The following is a 14,310-nucleotide window of genomic DNA, read 5'->3' as shown; positions in this document are numbered from 1 at the left end:
CTGCTTCACCATGTGAATACTAGTAATATAATCCACATATGTAAGCTTCCTTTGTGAATGTCAAAAGTCCATTTTGCAGTCACTTGCTATTTGAAGGAAAGAAGATGACTAGCAGCTTTTATAAGTCTTAAGGGAAAGAAAAAATACAGCAGAGTTTTTCAGCTCACATGTCATATAACCGAAATGAAAGAAGCAGTATAGCTGACATTCCAATTCATTTATCATTTCAAGGTGCCTCCACCTTTGAAGAAATCTGCAGTAGCTGATGTAATAGCTCCCCCTCCCCCATGTACTGCTCCAAGTGTGACCAGTGACTAAATGCACTCGGTGCGCTCATTGAGGCACTTCCTCAGCTGTGCAGGCAGGCCTGGACATGGGCGGTTGGAAAGTTGCTATCCTCTCAGCTCTCCTTTTACCATCCCAACTCTGGTATAGATTAAGTGTTTGGAGCCCCATTGGAGACTTGATGGGAAACACTGGCTGACGGAGTGAGTACGTCTGCTGTCCTGTCCCCACCATTATGGATGGTTTGCTGAGCACTTTATAAACAGTTCTTAGTAGAATTCTATTTTTGGAATACGACTTCATGAAAAGTCCAGAGAATCGTATCATACATTAAAGTGGATCGATACATCCAAAGAGACTGCTTCACCTTGTAAATACTAGTAATATAATCCACATATGTTAGCTTCCTTTGTGAATGTCAAAAGTCCATTTTGCAGTCACTTGCTATTTGAAGGAAAGAAGATGACTAGCAGCTTTTACAAGTCTTAAGGGAAAGAAAAAATACAGCAGAGTTTTTCAGCTCACATGTCATATAACCGAAATGAAAGAAGCAGTATAGCTGACATTCCAATTCATTTATCGTTTCAAGGTGCCTCCACCTTTGAAGAAATCTGCAGTAGCTGATGTAATAGCTCCCCCTCCCCCATGTACTGCTCCAAGTGTGACCAGTGACTAAATGCACTCGGTGCGCTCATTGAGGCACTTCCTCAGCTGTGCAGGCAGGCCTGGACATGGGCGGTTGGAAAGTTGCTATCCTCTCAGCTCTCCTTTTACCATCCCAACTCTGGTATAGATTAAGTGTTTGGAGCCCCATTGGAGACTTGATGGGAAACACTGGCTGACGGAATGAGTACGTCTGCTGTCCTGTCCTCACCATTATGCACAAAATCAGTGTGTGTATATGTCTTACAGTTTTTTCTTTTTTTTTAGAGGTGTGGTCGAAGAGTCTACAAACAGTGCAGAAACTGGGAGAGGTTCTGTAACTTTCGACAAGTATGTCCATACTAGTAAAATGCAGCCTCAGTCTTCTGGTTCCCTGAGATCCAATGCTGGAGCAGAGAAAGGAAAAGAAATTGGAGCTAAGCTTAACATTCACCGCATTCATGGGCAGCTCAGAGGCCTTGATGCAACTGGTAATCTTTTTTGTAATCCCAATTTGGAAATGGTCTTTCTGAAACCTTTAGTCCTATACTAGAATTGGGCTATGTGTTATACTACCTGCTCTACAGAGGAGGGTACCTGCTGTGATTTAACTGTCTGGGATTTTCTAATGTGAAAGTATAATCAGTTTGCTCTATGTGCAGGAGTTTTTCATAATTCCCCAGAGCTCAGTACCTGGGCACAGTTTAGATATATCTTTCATAGGAACTGTGCCCAAGTTCCCAGTTTTGCCCAATCAGCATGATGAGCTGAACTGCAGAAGATTTTAAGTGTGGAACAGTATAGGATTGAGGAGAGCAAAGGAGGCCATGCGCTTATGGTTATATTTGCCAGTGCATATCAATATTGGCCTGGAAGGAAAGATTATAATATCAGGCTACAGAAAAATTAAAGCCACATAAGGTAGCACTTACCTGCCATTTGATGTGTAGGTGATTTGGCATTGAAATACTGTCTGACCTTTTTTGGTATATATTGCTCAGATATGTGGCAGATCTCTCACTATTAGAAGCAAATTTTTACTGCATTACATAGCATTACAATTCCATTTTCAGTAACTGCCGAGTAACATGTTTTGTTTTGTTTTTTTGCTGCAGATATTGGGACTTGTGCAATAACAGCTATTCCTTTTGAAAAATCGAAAGTTCTTTTCACTTTGGAGGAGCTGGATGACTTTAGCTTTGTAGATGAAACTGATCACCAAGGAATTCCAGATGTAACAAGGATAGGTCCCAGTCAAGAGAAATGGGGCTGGATAATGTTCGAATGTGGAATTGAAAACCTAACAATAAAAGGTGGAGCTGCAACACAATCAGTTATTTTGACTGCATACATAATAAGTCCAGCAAACAAACTATCTTCCTTCTACCTTTTTATTCTTACAGGGGGCCGACAATCAGGTGCTGTTTTATACAGTGCATTTGGAAATCTGGGTAAATCTACAGCCACAGATAGGGGGGGACTGCTTGCATCCAACAATTCTTCAGATTCTCCAACTGGGAGTGGTTACAATACTGATGTGTCTGAGGAAAACCTCCCTTGTGATCAAACAAGTGCTGCTTCAGATGTTCATGCAAACTCTGTTTCAGATGAGCAGGTAAAACATGTTTTGAAAAGTTTTTTAAGGCCAGTTGTTTAGCTACCATAACAGGCTTTTCTGATGTGCTAAATTAAATTCCTTTTGCAGTTGTTGCTGACATTAATGTATCCTACTTGGGAAAATTTGCAATCCATGTGCCCTTCCACTTTTTGTTAAAAGGTTAATGACTTTTATCTTTGTGGGTGAATCAGTGTGCTTATTTATAGGGGTGTCTGCCTTTCTCTGTCTATCGGTGTAGTGACTTTCTTGTCCTGTTCATTCATATCTTCATCCTTTTTGGTACAGGATGAAGGAGTTGAATCAGATGATCTGAAAAAAGACCATCCATTAAGACCTCCCCCACCCGATTCAAGTAGTATGAAGCTGACAATCAAAGAAATTTGGTTCAGTTTTGCTGCTCCCACAAATGTGCGCTCTCCTGCCCACGTATTTTCAAGGTATTTGGCTGAAGTAATTAATTGCCTCTTATGTACAGTAATGATAAATGCTGTTAATTGCCTGTTATGAGAGCTGGTGTGGTGTAGTGGTCAGTGTCAGACTTGGATCTGGGAGACACCCATGTTCGAATCCCCATTCTGCCATGGAAGCTTGCTGAGTGACCTTGGGCCAGTCATACACACTCAGCCTAACCTACCTCTCAGGGTTGTTGTTGTAAGCATACAATGGAGGAGAGGAGAATGATGTAAGTTACTTTGGGTACCCATGAAGGAGAAAGTATAAGTGAAGTAAATAAATAATATACATCTGAGCTGAGTCTGTTGCACTGTTGACTTCAGTTATATATTTTGCTTTTAGTGGATGATCACCAAATGTAAAATACACAATTCTGTTTAGTATATTCTATGTCTTTAATGAGATAGCTTTTCTGAAGTATCTCTAGAAAGGAATGAAAGTATATTTTAAGATTGTGTTGGTAGTAGAAGAACAAGGTATTGATTGCTGTTGCATGTTTTGTACATTTTTAATAATGTAGATTTATCTGTGGAGCGTACATTACTGAACTGTGTGAGGCTGGAGAGCCTCCAGTGTTCTATAGCTTTTGAATATCTTGGATTGCTGGGCTGAGACCTTTCAGTCCAATATAGTGAAAAGTATAGTATCTGATAGTTTGGTCATAGCATGTTTCTGCTTAATAGTTATCCCAGGGCATTAATATTTAAATTTTGTATGGCTCACTAGCATTCTTCCTTTGGCGCCTTCTGTTGTGCACAGCTGTGCTCAAAGCAACTTAAATATCCTTAAATACCCTTGGATTGAATTCCTAATGTGTACCAATGAAAGAGTAACACTGACACTAGCAGGGTCATTGACATTTACATAATAATATCAAATGAACCATTCTGGTTTTTGTTCAGTAAAAACAGATGGACTTCAGTAAATCATCTTAAAAGGAATACTTGCTGCATTCATAGCTGATTTGTCTTCCAACAGGCAACTGAACCTTCTAAGCACTGCAACTCCTGCTGTTGGTGCTTGGCTTGTTCCTATTGATCAAGTGAAATCCTCCTTAAACAAATTGGAAACAGAAGGAACACTACGAGTTTGTGCTGTCATGGGCTGTATAATGACTGAAGCGTTAGAGGTGGGTGGATACCTAAACAATGATAGGTATTGCTTGGCTTTTAAAAATTGCTTAATTTTCCAGATATCATTTTCAGATCTCTCTGATTTAGCAGTTCTAAATACTGTCTGTCCTGTATATAGTCCATAGTTCACCTAGCTTAAGGCTTGGAATACGCAGGATAGTCCCCATGTATACCTTCCTTAGGTACCCAGTGACCAGGTAGGATTGATATGGGTTGGATCCCACAGATCCATTCAGTTAATGGTGTGGGACTGTCCCACTGTTGCGAAAACATATGCAGATAATCAGTTGATCATCTTCCGTCTTCTGTGCAGACACACATTGGGACTACACTTGTGCAGGCCAGCTGTGGGCATTTTCTTTCCAGCTTTAAAAACTCTAAGATGGGGGTGAACCACTCCTTTTGGAGCACGCATGGGTTTTCCTACTGAATTTGTTACATGCTGCCCCCTTCCCTCAGTTCTCTTTGCTGCCACGAGAACAGGACACTTTCTAGTTGCTCTGTTCATTCTTCATCATTCCAGAGCTTTGTGATAATTTCTTCATGTTGATCAGGTTGTCGATTGTTACAGAAACCGTTTTTTCTTCTTTGTCCTCTGTTCTCTTTTCGAGTTGGAAAATTTTTGCTTCACATGCTTGTGGTCCCTCCAAAATGCCAACCAAAGCACTCTTTCAGAAATAGTCAAACAGTGGCACTAAAATGATGAGCATGATCTTTGCCTCTTTTGCCTAGATGAAGCCCATAATGTGGGGGCTTGCCCTGTCTACCAGTGCCTCACGCCAAAGGTGTGGGCTGATCCTGCCTCGAGACTTAAGGCAGCCCTATGGGAGAAGGCTCTGTCCTCCTTGATCCCGGCTAAACTAGCCCCTCATCTTGGTTCAGTGGTCGCGGTTCCACCCCCGGCTCTGACCATTGGAGTGTGTTCCAACCCTCCTTCAGGCCAGTCTGTTCCAACGATTCTGACCATAAGGACAACTTCAGTGCTTCGTAAGAGACCTCCATCTGTTGCCCCTGAGGCAGAAAGGGCACGCCCACATTCCTCTTCACCGGAACCTTCTAAAGACGCTAGACTGCACTCTGAAACTCTAGCAAAAAAGCACAGGAAGTCCAAGCACAAAGATAAGCCTGGTTCCATGACTAAAGTTTCAAAACGGGCAGAGCAATTGAAAGGTCCCAATCCCAACATAGAGACCGTTCCAGTCCTCCCTTGTACTCCATCCCCTCCACCTGGTTTCTTGTATGGGCTCCTTCTCCGAACCTGAGGATGATCCCCGCAGGGCAGCCTACCTGTCTTGAACTGAGACCCCCTCTATCATGGCAATCTGCAGCCCATCAACAGCCCTCTTACTGCCTGTCCCCTTCCTATCTGCACCAGTGGGAACAGCACCAACCCCAGCTCTGCAATGTAGAAGATGCTCTGAGAGGATGTATGGGAGACTGTTCTACTGAGTACCCGTTCCGTTCACCATACCATGATATAGAAGAAGCTTCAGTAGCTTCTCACTACAGCCTGGAGAGTGCGTCAGAGCTGTCCCCAGATGACAGTGTCAGCGACCCAACCCAAGTGGGGATCTCTGCCTGTGTGGCGAGCAAATACTTTGTTTGGCAAAAGCACTTGAAATTGATGTTGCAACCTCTGCGGTTGTCCAAAAGACAAGATCCGTAGTCGACTCTACTCTCCCCCTAGCACTGTGGGATTCCTGGTTTTTGAGGGTTTGTCAGATCTTACAGTTCCAATCTGAGAATGTCCATCTTCTGTCCAGGCTACTCCTCATAAAATCAAGAATCTCTACAGAGTCAAACCAGAATTGGCTGAGTATCTTTCTACCCACCCAGTTCCCACTTCTGTCATTACAGAAGATATACAACCAAGCTGACAGCCTGGTTAGCACGCGTTTCCCACCGACAGAGAAAGCCAGAGATTTGATTTCTTGGGGAGAAAATTCTATTCATCTTCTGCATTACATTTTTGAATTGCTGATTCCCAAATAATAATGGGAGATTACCAACTCTTCCTTTGGGAAAGCCTAAGTATGTAGACCAACTCCCAGATAAGGCTAAGAGCCTGGCAAAGCTAATCCAATCAGAGGCCATTAAATTGTCCAAGCAAGAGATTAATGCTGGAAAGCATTTGGCTGACATATCGGCTAGATCCATGGCCTCTGCTGTCATACTTCGAAGACATTTGTGGCTGATGCTCCCAATCGAGACTTGGTCAGGGTTGAAGACTTACCCTTTGAAAGGTTGGCTTTATTTGCACAGTTCACCGATGAATTTTTAGCCACCATGAAAAAGAACTGGCAAACCGCTAGATCTTTAAGCATGTGTCCTTTGGTTTTGACCCAAGGGCATCCGTTTGTATAGGGGCAGCACGAACTTACTACCCCCTTCTACAGGAGGCAGAGGCAGATGCAGTAACAGCCTTATTCTTACCAGCAATGCCCGTTACAGACACCTGGCTTCCCAAAATCCAGAGGCACCCAGAGACTCCGGTCTGCCCAGCATAATCCTCAGAAGGATCATGGGCAACAGTAGGCAAAATTCTGACTGACAGTCTCAATGTGTAGAGGAGTGCAAAGTTTTCAAGACAGGCTGGCACAGTTTAAAGATGCCTGGAATTTTATTACTTCAGATACTTGGGTTTTATCCATTATTGTTAATGGTTACAGGTTAGAATTTCAGACTCACCCTCCTTGCCGACTGGCCTCCACCACCATTGACAACCCCTACCGTGAGCTAGCCACTCAGTTGCAGCAGCTTATTGGGAAAGGGGCAGTAGAGAAGGTGGTACCCGGGGGGTCTGTGTTCCATGAGTTTTCATTCCCACTTCTCTTTAGTTGATAAGAAAGATTGGGGATGCAGGCCTATTTTAGACCTTAGACGATTAAATAAGTTTTTAAACTTTTCAAAGTTCAGACTGGTTTCTCTGACTTCTATTATTACATTTCTCTCTCTGGAGATGTGGTTTGCACATCTAAACGATGCTTACTTCCATATTTCAATTTATCAGTCCCACAGGAGATTCTTGTGCTTCAGACACAGTTTCTGGGTGTTTCAGTACAATTCCCTCTCTTTTGGTTTGACTACTGTGCCAAGAGTTTTCACTAAATATATGGCTGTGGTAGTGGTGTTCCTACGCATGCAAAATTGCACTATTTTTCCCTGCCTCAATTACTGGCTCTAGGAGCGCGGAATCTAATCTGGGAGAACCGGGTTTGATTCCCCACTGTTCCACTTGCAGCTGCTGGTGTGACCCTGAGTCAGTCATAAGTTCTTTCAGAGCTGTTCTCTCAAGGATAGTTCTCTCAGAGCTCTCTCAGCCTCACCTACCTCACAGGGTGTCTGTTGTGGGGATAGGATGGGAAAGGGATTGTAAGCCGCTCTGTGACTCCTTTGGGTAGTGAAGGGTGGGGTATAAATCCAATCTCCCCCTCTTCCTCTTCTTCCCCCCCCCCCCCCCGCAGACAGGACCTCTTAAATTCACAAGGTCATTAGTAACTGTAATAAGTTGGGCCTGTTGATAAATTGGGGGAAAGCCCGTCTCAAACTGTCGGAAATGATCCAGTTCATTGGGGCTACTCTTGATGCTATTTTGGGCAAGAGTTTGCCACCCACTGACAGGGCCAGGAGCATTAAAGCGATGGTCACGTCTTGCAGTAAGAAATGCTGACAGTCAGTGAAACCATCCAGTGATTATTGGGTCTTATGGCTTCCATCACGGCTGTGGTCCCACTCGCAAGGCTGCATATGTGAGACCTACAGTTGTGGTTTGTTAGGAAATACAGCCCAAACAGGCTTTCTCCTGGGTGTCACTTCTGCATACCTAGAGTGGTGGTTAGATCCCTACATTGGTGGCTACAGGATGAAAATCTGTTTTCGGGAGTCCAGTTTGGCTTTTGGGTTCCCCAAATTACTTTGACCACTGATGCTTCCCAACAAGGGTGGGGGGTGCATTCTCAAAGTTTTTCTGTTTAGGGCAGGTGGCCTCCTTCACATTTATGTGCTTGAACTACATGCTGTCAGATTTGCCCTTACCTCCTTCACAGATATCCCTTTGAAAAGAGGGTTTTAATTCAAGCAGACAGCACTGCAACAATGTACTACCTTAACAAGCCAGGTGGTACGGGTTCCCAGAGGCTCTGCCAGGAAGCAGTTGCAGGATGGGAAGTGGCTCTAAGTATCTGAGCCATTCCCAGAAGCCACCCATATAGTGGGATCACTGAATTCAGAAGCGGACAAGTTGAGCAGAGTGTACCAGACTGCTTTTAACTGCAAGGTCCTGCTCCTTGACATCTGCAAAGCAGCCACCTGGTCATCGGAGAATGCCTTTGTAAAACATTACACCTTAGACCTGCAGGCAAGAAAAGAAGCAGATTTTGGGAAGGCCTTTTCCAGTGAGAGACTCACTCTGCCTTCTCAGGTGAGCACCTCACTAATGTTCCCAGTGTGGGGCTGCACAGGAAGACGGAAGATGAAAACAGAGTTGCCCTTACCTGTAACTGTTGTTCATCAACATCTTCTGTGCAGACACACATTCCCTCCCTCCTGCCCCACTGTGAGCTCTCAACATTTTTTTTAGAAGAATGAATAAGAGACAATTCTTCTTATTTTATGACAAGAAGGCTAAGAGGGCTTATGGTAGCTTAGCAGGAACTGAGGCAAGGGGGCAGCCCGCTGCTGGAGCACGTGATGCACTCTGCAGGAAAACTCGCATGTGTGCCGGCTCCGAAAGGGGAAGGTCACCTCCATCTTAGAGTTTTTAAAGCTAGAAAGAAAATGTGCATGGCTGGTCTGCACAAGTGCCGTCCCAATGTGTGTCTGAACAGAAGACATCGATGAACAACAGTTACAGGTAAGGGCAACTCTGTTTTCATATCAGGTTCTCCAGGCTAACTACTATTTGATTTCTAAGATTATATAAAGTTAGTACTCCAAACAAACAAACCCATTTACTTATTTATTAAGCTAACTAGCTATTTGAACTGACAATTTATAAAAATGGTATATTGGAGTCTGTTTTCTAAATGGTTTGAGATGACCATTCATGAGCCTGTTTGTAGAAAGGTACATACTGTGATTTCTAAAAACTTTGTCAGAAAAACAGCAGTCTCACTGTGCCCAAGGAAAGGGGGGAACGAGTAAAAAGGACATTCGTGGCTCTGAGAAACCCCCCCCCCCGTTCATTTATGCCAGAATTACCCTGATGATAGATTTGTGTGGTGGGGGGCATGCATTGATAATCTTTGAATCTCTTTACATGTTCAGAACAAAAGCGTCCACTTTCCTTTGAGAAGCAAGTACAATAGGCTTACTAAATTAGCCCGCTACCTACAAGAAAATCCTTCCTGTTTGCTGTGTAATATACTGCACCACTATCTTCACCAGGCAAACTATTCCATCATTGAGGATGCAACTATGGTAAGTTAGCAATTAATACGAATAATGAGTAACATGTTTTGGAGTAATATTATGTTAACTACTAATATACTATGCACTGTCAAAAAGATAAATAAATGGGTTCTAGATCAAATAAAGCCTGAACTCTACTTAGAAGCTAAAAGGACGAAACTGAGGCTTCTCACATTATGAGAAGACAAGACTCATTGGAAAAGACCATTTTTTTGCCATCAAGTGACAGCTAACTAATGGCTACTGCATGGGGTTTTCAGAGGTGGTTTACCATTGCGTGCCTCTGCATAGCTACTGTAGATTTCCTTGGTAGTCTCCCATGCAAATACTAAACAGGGCTGACCTTGTTTAGCTTCTGAGATTTGATGAAACTGGGCTAGCCTAGGCTATCCAGGTCAAGATGGAAAAGACGATAATGCTAGGAAAAGTTGAAGGCATCATGAAAAAAGGAAGAGCCAACATGGAATGAGATGGATAGGCTCAGTCAAGGGAGCCACGAGGGCCCTCCGTTTGCAAGGCCTGAGCAAGGCTGTCAATGATAGGACATTTTGGACATCATTAATTCGTAGGGTCACCATAAGTCGGAAGCAACTTGAAAGCACTTAATGCACACACATTAGTATGGTATTTTAAATAAATATTTGTAGAAATGTCTGTTAGTGTTTCTTGTGGCAGGCCTACTACTTCATCATAATGTCTATATTTTTATAATGCAATAGCTTTCAAAAGTAGAATAAGGATTTAAATGCTTTTTTCATATTTAAGGTAGGTGTTAATTCAACGGTATAATTTAAAATTAACATGAAGTGTGAAGCCTGTGACAAATTTATTAATTATTGGCTTGACCCAAGAGTAAAAGTGTGTTCATTTTTAAAAATTATTTCTGTAGTATAACCTGTTCTGTTGAATGCATTTCTGAATTATTGCATAATTTTTAATTTAATACTTTAGTGTTTTTTTAAGGCTGTGGTTTTTTGCAAATCAGACATGTACAAATTCATACAATTCAGGAATGTCTATGAAGATGGCCTCACTGTTTCCTGCCCCCCTCCCCATTTTCCATGTATTTTGTCAAAGCTTTTTTTTGGGAGGGGGGATAAAATTATAACACAATTGGATTTGCAACAAAACTGTAGGAATGTCTTTGACATGTGTTTGTCTTACAGAGTGATGGCCTTCCTGCTCTTGTAACTTTAAAGAAAGGTCTCATTGCCTTAGCTAGGCAGTGGATGAAATTCATTGTTGTAACACCAGCCTTCAAAGGGGTGAATTTACATAGGCCAGCTCAGCCTATGAAACTCCAGTCAGCTGCACCCAATCAGCAAGAGGAGGGCTTTGGTTTAGACAATGGAGGTGGTCTTCAGAGTGACACAAGTGCTGATGGAGCAGAGTTTGAGTTCGATGCAGGTATCTTTGTATTTCAGCGACATCTTTTCAAAATAACTTCTTCTGCCCATAAATACCCTGTATCTATCTTAGATGTTATTTATTATGAATCTCTCTCTGAGTTAGCGGTGGGAAATCTCTGGTGACAAAGCTCTGATGCTGTCCTTGTGCTTTTCCTGGTGGCTCCTGTTTCCCTGGAACAGCATTTCAGGGTGCACTTTGGGTTGCAGAGAAAGTGAGGAGGTGAGGAAGCCCACTGCACTGACAGAAATCCCTTCCACCAGTGGAGATTTTCCACAAGATTCCAGCTTATATGTATTTTCAGAGAGTTTCTGACATTTTTTCACACTGACAGTGTTGTTCTTCTCTACTGCTGACTATTTTAAAATCTGTAGAAGTTAGCTGGTGAGCAGCTTACTTTCCTTGCTGTGTAAAATACTCATTAAATGAGAAGCAAACACTTGCTAATTATAAATTTCTGTTCTCAATAGAGGTTCATCTTCTCTTCTGAAAGTGTGTTGTCTTTGTGGGAGACAGGAGAGTCCTCTAATTTCACAAGGTAGAGGGGACCCCCCTGTCCTCCTAGAAGGATTCTTGTACAGCAGACACCTGTCATTCCCCCCCCCTCCAATTACTGATATGCAGTAAGTTCTTGAAACAAGACTGACAGTTGTTCAAATAGAAGAGAGCTTAAAGAAGTAGTTAGCAATATCCCTCTGTGGGCCTGTCTGTCTTCCCCACATGTACTCAGCTAAGGCCAAAACATTCAGTGTCAGGCAGTAAACAATCTTCTGATCTCTTTTGAGATATGGCATATGGTAGCTTGACTTTCATCTCTGGTATGAGAGGGTAGTCGACACCTCTAAAAGCCCAAGTGTACCTTACACACGATAGCCACAGAATGCATTTTGAAGTATCCTGCTACCGATTACCACCTCTGAATTGTAAGAAGTCATAAACTGGTGCTCAGAGGACCTCCAGAAAAACCCTTTAATCTGTGCAGAAGACAGGGCTGGTGTTGAAAGACAGTTTGATTACTATGGAATGAGAAAAAACGGGGCCATAGCCAGGGTGAGTGTAGTGGGTGGCCACCCCATCAGGCACTGGTTTGTCCGAAGTGAAACTTCTGCAGCCTCACCTCGTAAGGAGGGCTGGCTACAGCCTTGACAGGGGAGGCCCCTGTCTTCAGGGAGAGATGATAATGCTTTTAAGAAAAGGTGGAATAAGGTAGATAAATGGTTGGAAAAAATGCATAATGTACACTCCAAAGAATGTTATATATACAATGTTTTTTTTATTTGTATTTGCTTGTAACGGAAAATACATAAATAAATCGTTTAAAAAAAAAAGAAGTAGTACAATTCCTGAAGGTGAAGTCCACCCTCTAGCCTTGAGCAGAATATTACTGATAAGATGGACTTCTTTAGAGAAGTTTACTTAGCTGAACAATTTGAACCTGCAGTCCTAAGCAAACTTACTTGGAAGAAGGTTTCATTTAAATCAGAAGCCAATCAGACAGCAAGGACAGTGTTTGGGACTTAACTGTTTTAAACGTGATTAGGATTGGCAGGATTGGTCTGTAAACACAAGTGCATTTCTTCTGTTGCATTGCCCCTTATGTAATCCATCTTAAAATATGTTTTCAGTTTGTCCACAAAGTGACGGGGTTTTTGCCATGTTCTGGACTCTACAGTAGTGATATCTGACAATCTGCTACTGTGGCTATCCTTGCTTATTAGGGTTAAAGTCAACTGAAAAAAATTAATAGAAACTTAGGAATTTTCAGCTCTGCTCTTGAACATGTACTGTGGCAGCTAATACATAATCATTCAGTACTGGCAGCTCTTTCTGAAGTAATGTAGCCCAATGAGAGGGAGAATATTGTAGTTCTGAACACAATTCCATGGCTAACCATTGCTTAATTGTGTTGAAATACTTCTTTGTCTGTCACAAAACCATTGAAAAAGTAATGTGTTTATTGGAAAAGACCCAATAAATTATTTAGGTCCTTGGCATTTTGTTTCATCTTAAATACAGTGTGGTGGAAGCACTCTAATCAAGCTGCTCTGTAAAGTTCTTCACTTTGGTTATGTAAACCGGCAAAGAGAACTCGACACAAAGGCAGTTGTGAAAAAAGCACACAAATTGTAAGCTAGTTTACACTTGTGGCCAGCAGGCATAAAAAGTGTAGGCGGGAAGAACAACTTCCTCATTATACTCCTAGAAATATCAACTGGCCCAAGTTTAAGGTCTTAAACTGAGATTATATCAATGCCTGCAATTTGTGTACCAAATGTAAATGAGCACTTTCAGACGAGCCCAGTAATAAGTGCTCTCAATAACAAATGGCTTTGGCTACATTTCCTTGTAATTAATTTGTACAAACTGTTGCATGTTTCAGCCACTGTCAGTGAACATACAATGCTTTTGGAAGGGACTGGTACCCGCCCCCCACCTGCTGGAGGATCTTCTGGGCCAGTGACTGGTGCTGAGATTATGAGAAAACTATCAAAGACTCATACACATAGTGATTCTGCGCTTAAAATAAAGGTAAAGATGTTTTATTCTGAAAGTGAGGAAAGGGTGAAAGATGGATAGATGAATACATAAGTAGAGCCCAGCTGGATCAGACCAGTGGTCCATCTAGTCCAGTATCCTGTTTGACACAGCAGCCAACCTGGAGGGCCAAACAAACAGGGCGCTGAAGCTCTCCCAGGACTGGTATTGAGTAGTTTGCTGCCTTTGTGTTATGGGTATAGCATTTGTGGAAGAAAAACAGATAAGTAATCAGTGTTGAAGTTTGATGATTATGTTCCCTGATTAGTTTCTTGGTAAGTACAGCTCTAGTAATCTAACTCCAAATCTATGTTACTATGTAAAGAAACCAGTCTTTTAGGTTTCTGTTAACTTTTCCATGGGTAGGATTTGGCTTTTGGATTTTTAATGTGATCTCTGTGTTTTCAGGGTATCCATCCATATCACTCCCTGAGCTACACTAGTGGAGATACAGCTACAGACTCACCAGTGCATGTTGGACGTTCTGGAGTGCTTATCAAAGAAAGTCCAAGGAAAGAAAGTCTGCTCAGCTACCTGACAGGAAGTTTTCCTAGCCTACACAATCTCTTGGAAGGAACTCCTCAAAGAAATGCAACAGCCCCTAAAAGTAGTTCTTTAACAAGAACAGGTACAAAGTACATTGTAAAGTGCTTCCATTTTTGGTAGTTAGACCAAAGTGTAATCAAAGATGGCTGTTGAGAGTTTTTATTACTGCCAGTCCAAAGATTGCAGTCCTGTGTTTTGACAATTGTTGGCAAGCCTATACTGCAAGAGAACCCACTAGAAGTTTATTTTTCCTGCTTAATAGGGAGTCTTTAGTGTCAAATT

At 42.3% G+C, this 14,310-nt stretch overlaps 1 protein-coding gene across 1 annotated transcript in view; it reads left to right on the top strand.

Moving 5' to 3' along the window:
- KIAA1109 (KIAA1109 ortholog) overlaps positions 1 to 14,310 on the top strand; it is a 217,015-nt gene that overhangs the window by 100,862 nt on the left and 101,843 nt on the right. The window contains 9 exon segments of the mRNA XM_015412031.1: positions 1,216 to 1,418; positions 2,043 to 2,240; positions 2,331 to 2,542; positions 2,831 to 2,982; positions 3,977 to 4,127; positions 9,397 to 9,549; positions 10,707 to 10,947; positions 13,328 to 13,476; positions 13,891 to 14,110. Of these exon segments, the coding sequence (XP_015267517.1) occupies positions 1,216 to 1,418; positions 2,043 to 2,240; positions 2,331 to 2,542; positions 2,831 to 2,982; positions 3,977 to 4,127; positions 9,397 to 9,549; positions 10,707 to 10,947; positions 13,328 to 13,476; positions 13,891 to 14,110 (1,679 nt within the window).

This window comes from Gekko japonicus, unplaced genomic scaffold (genome assembly GCF_001447785.1).
Source record: "Gekko japonicus isolate JY-2015 unplaced genomic scaffold, Gekko_japonicus_V1.1 scaffold1048, whole genome shotgun sequence".
Classification (NCBI taxonomy): domain Eukaryota; kingdom Metazoa; phylum Chordata; class Lepidosauria; order Squamata; family Gekkonidae; genus Gekko; species Gekko japonicus.
The sequence above is the reverse complement of the archived record's forward strand: the minus strand, read 5'-3'. Positions and strand labels throughout refer to the sequence as shown.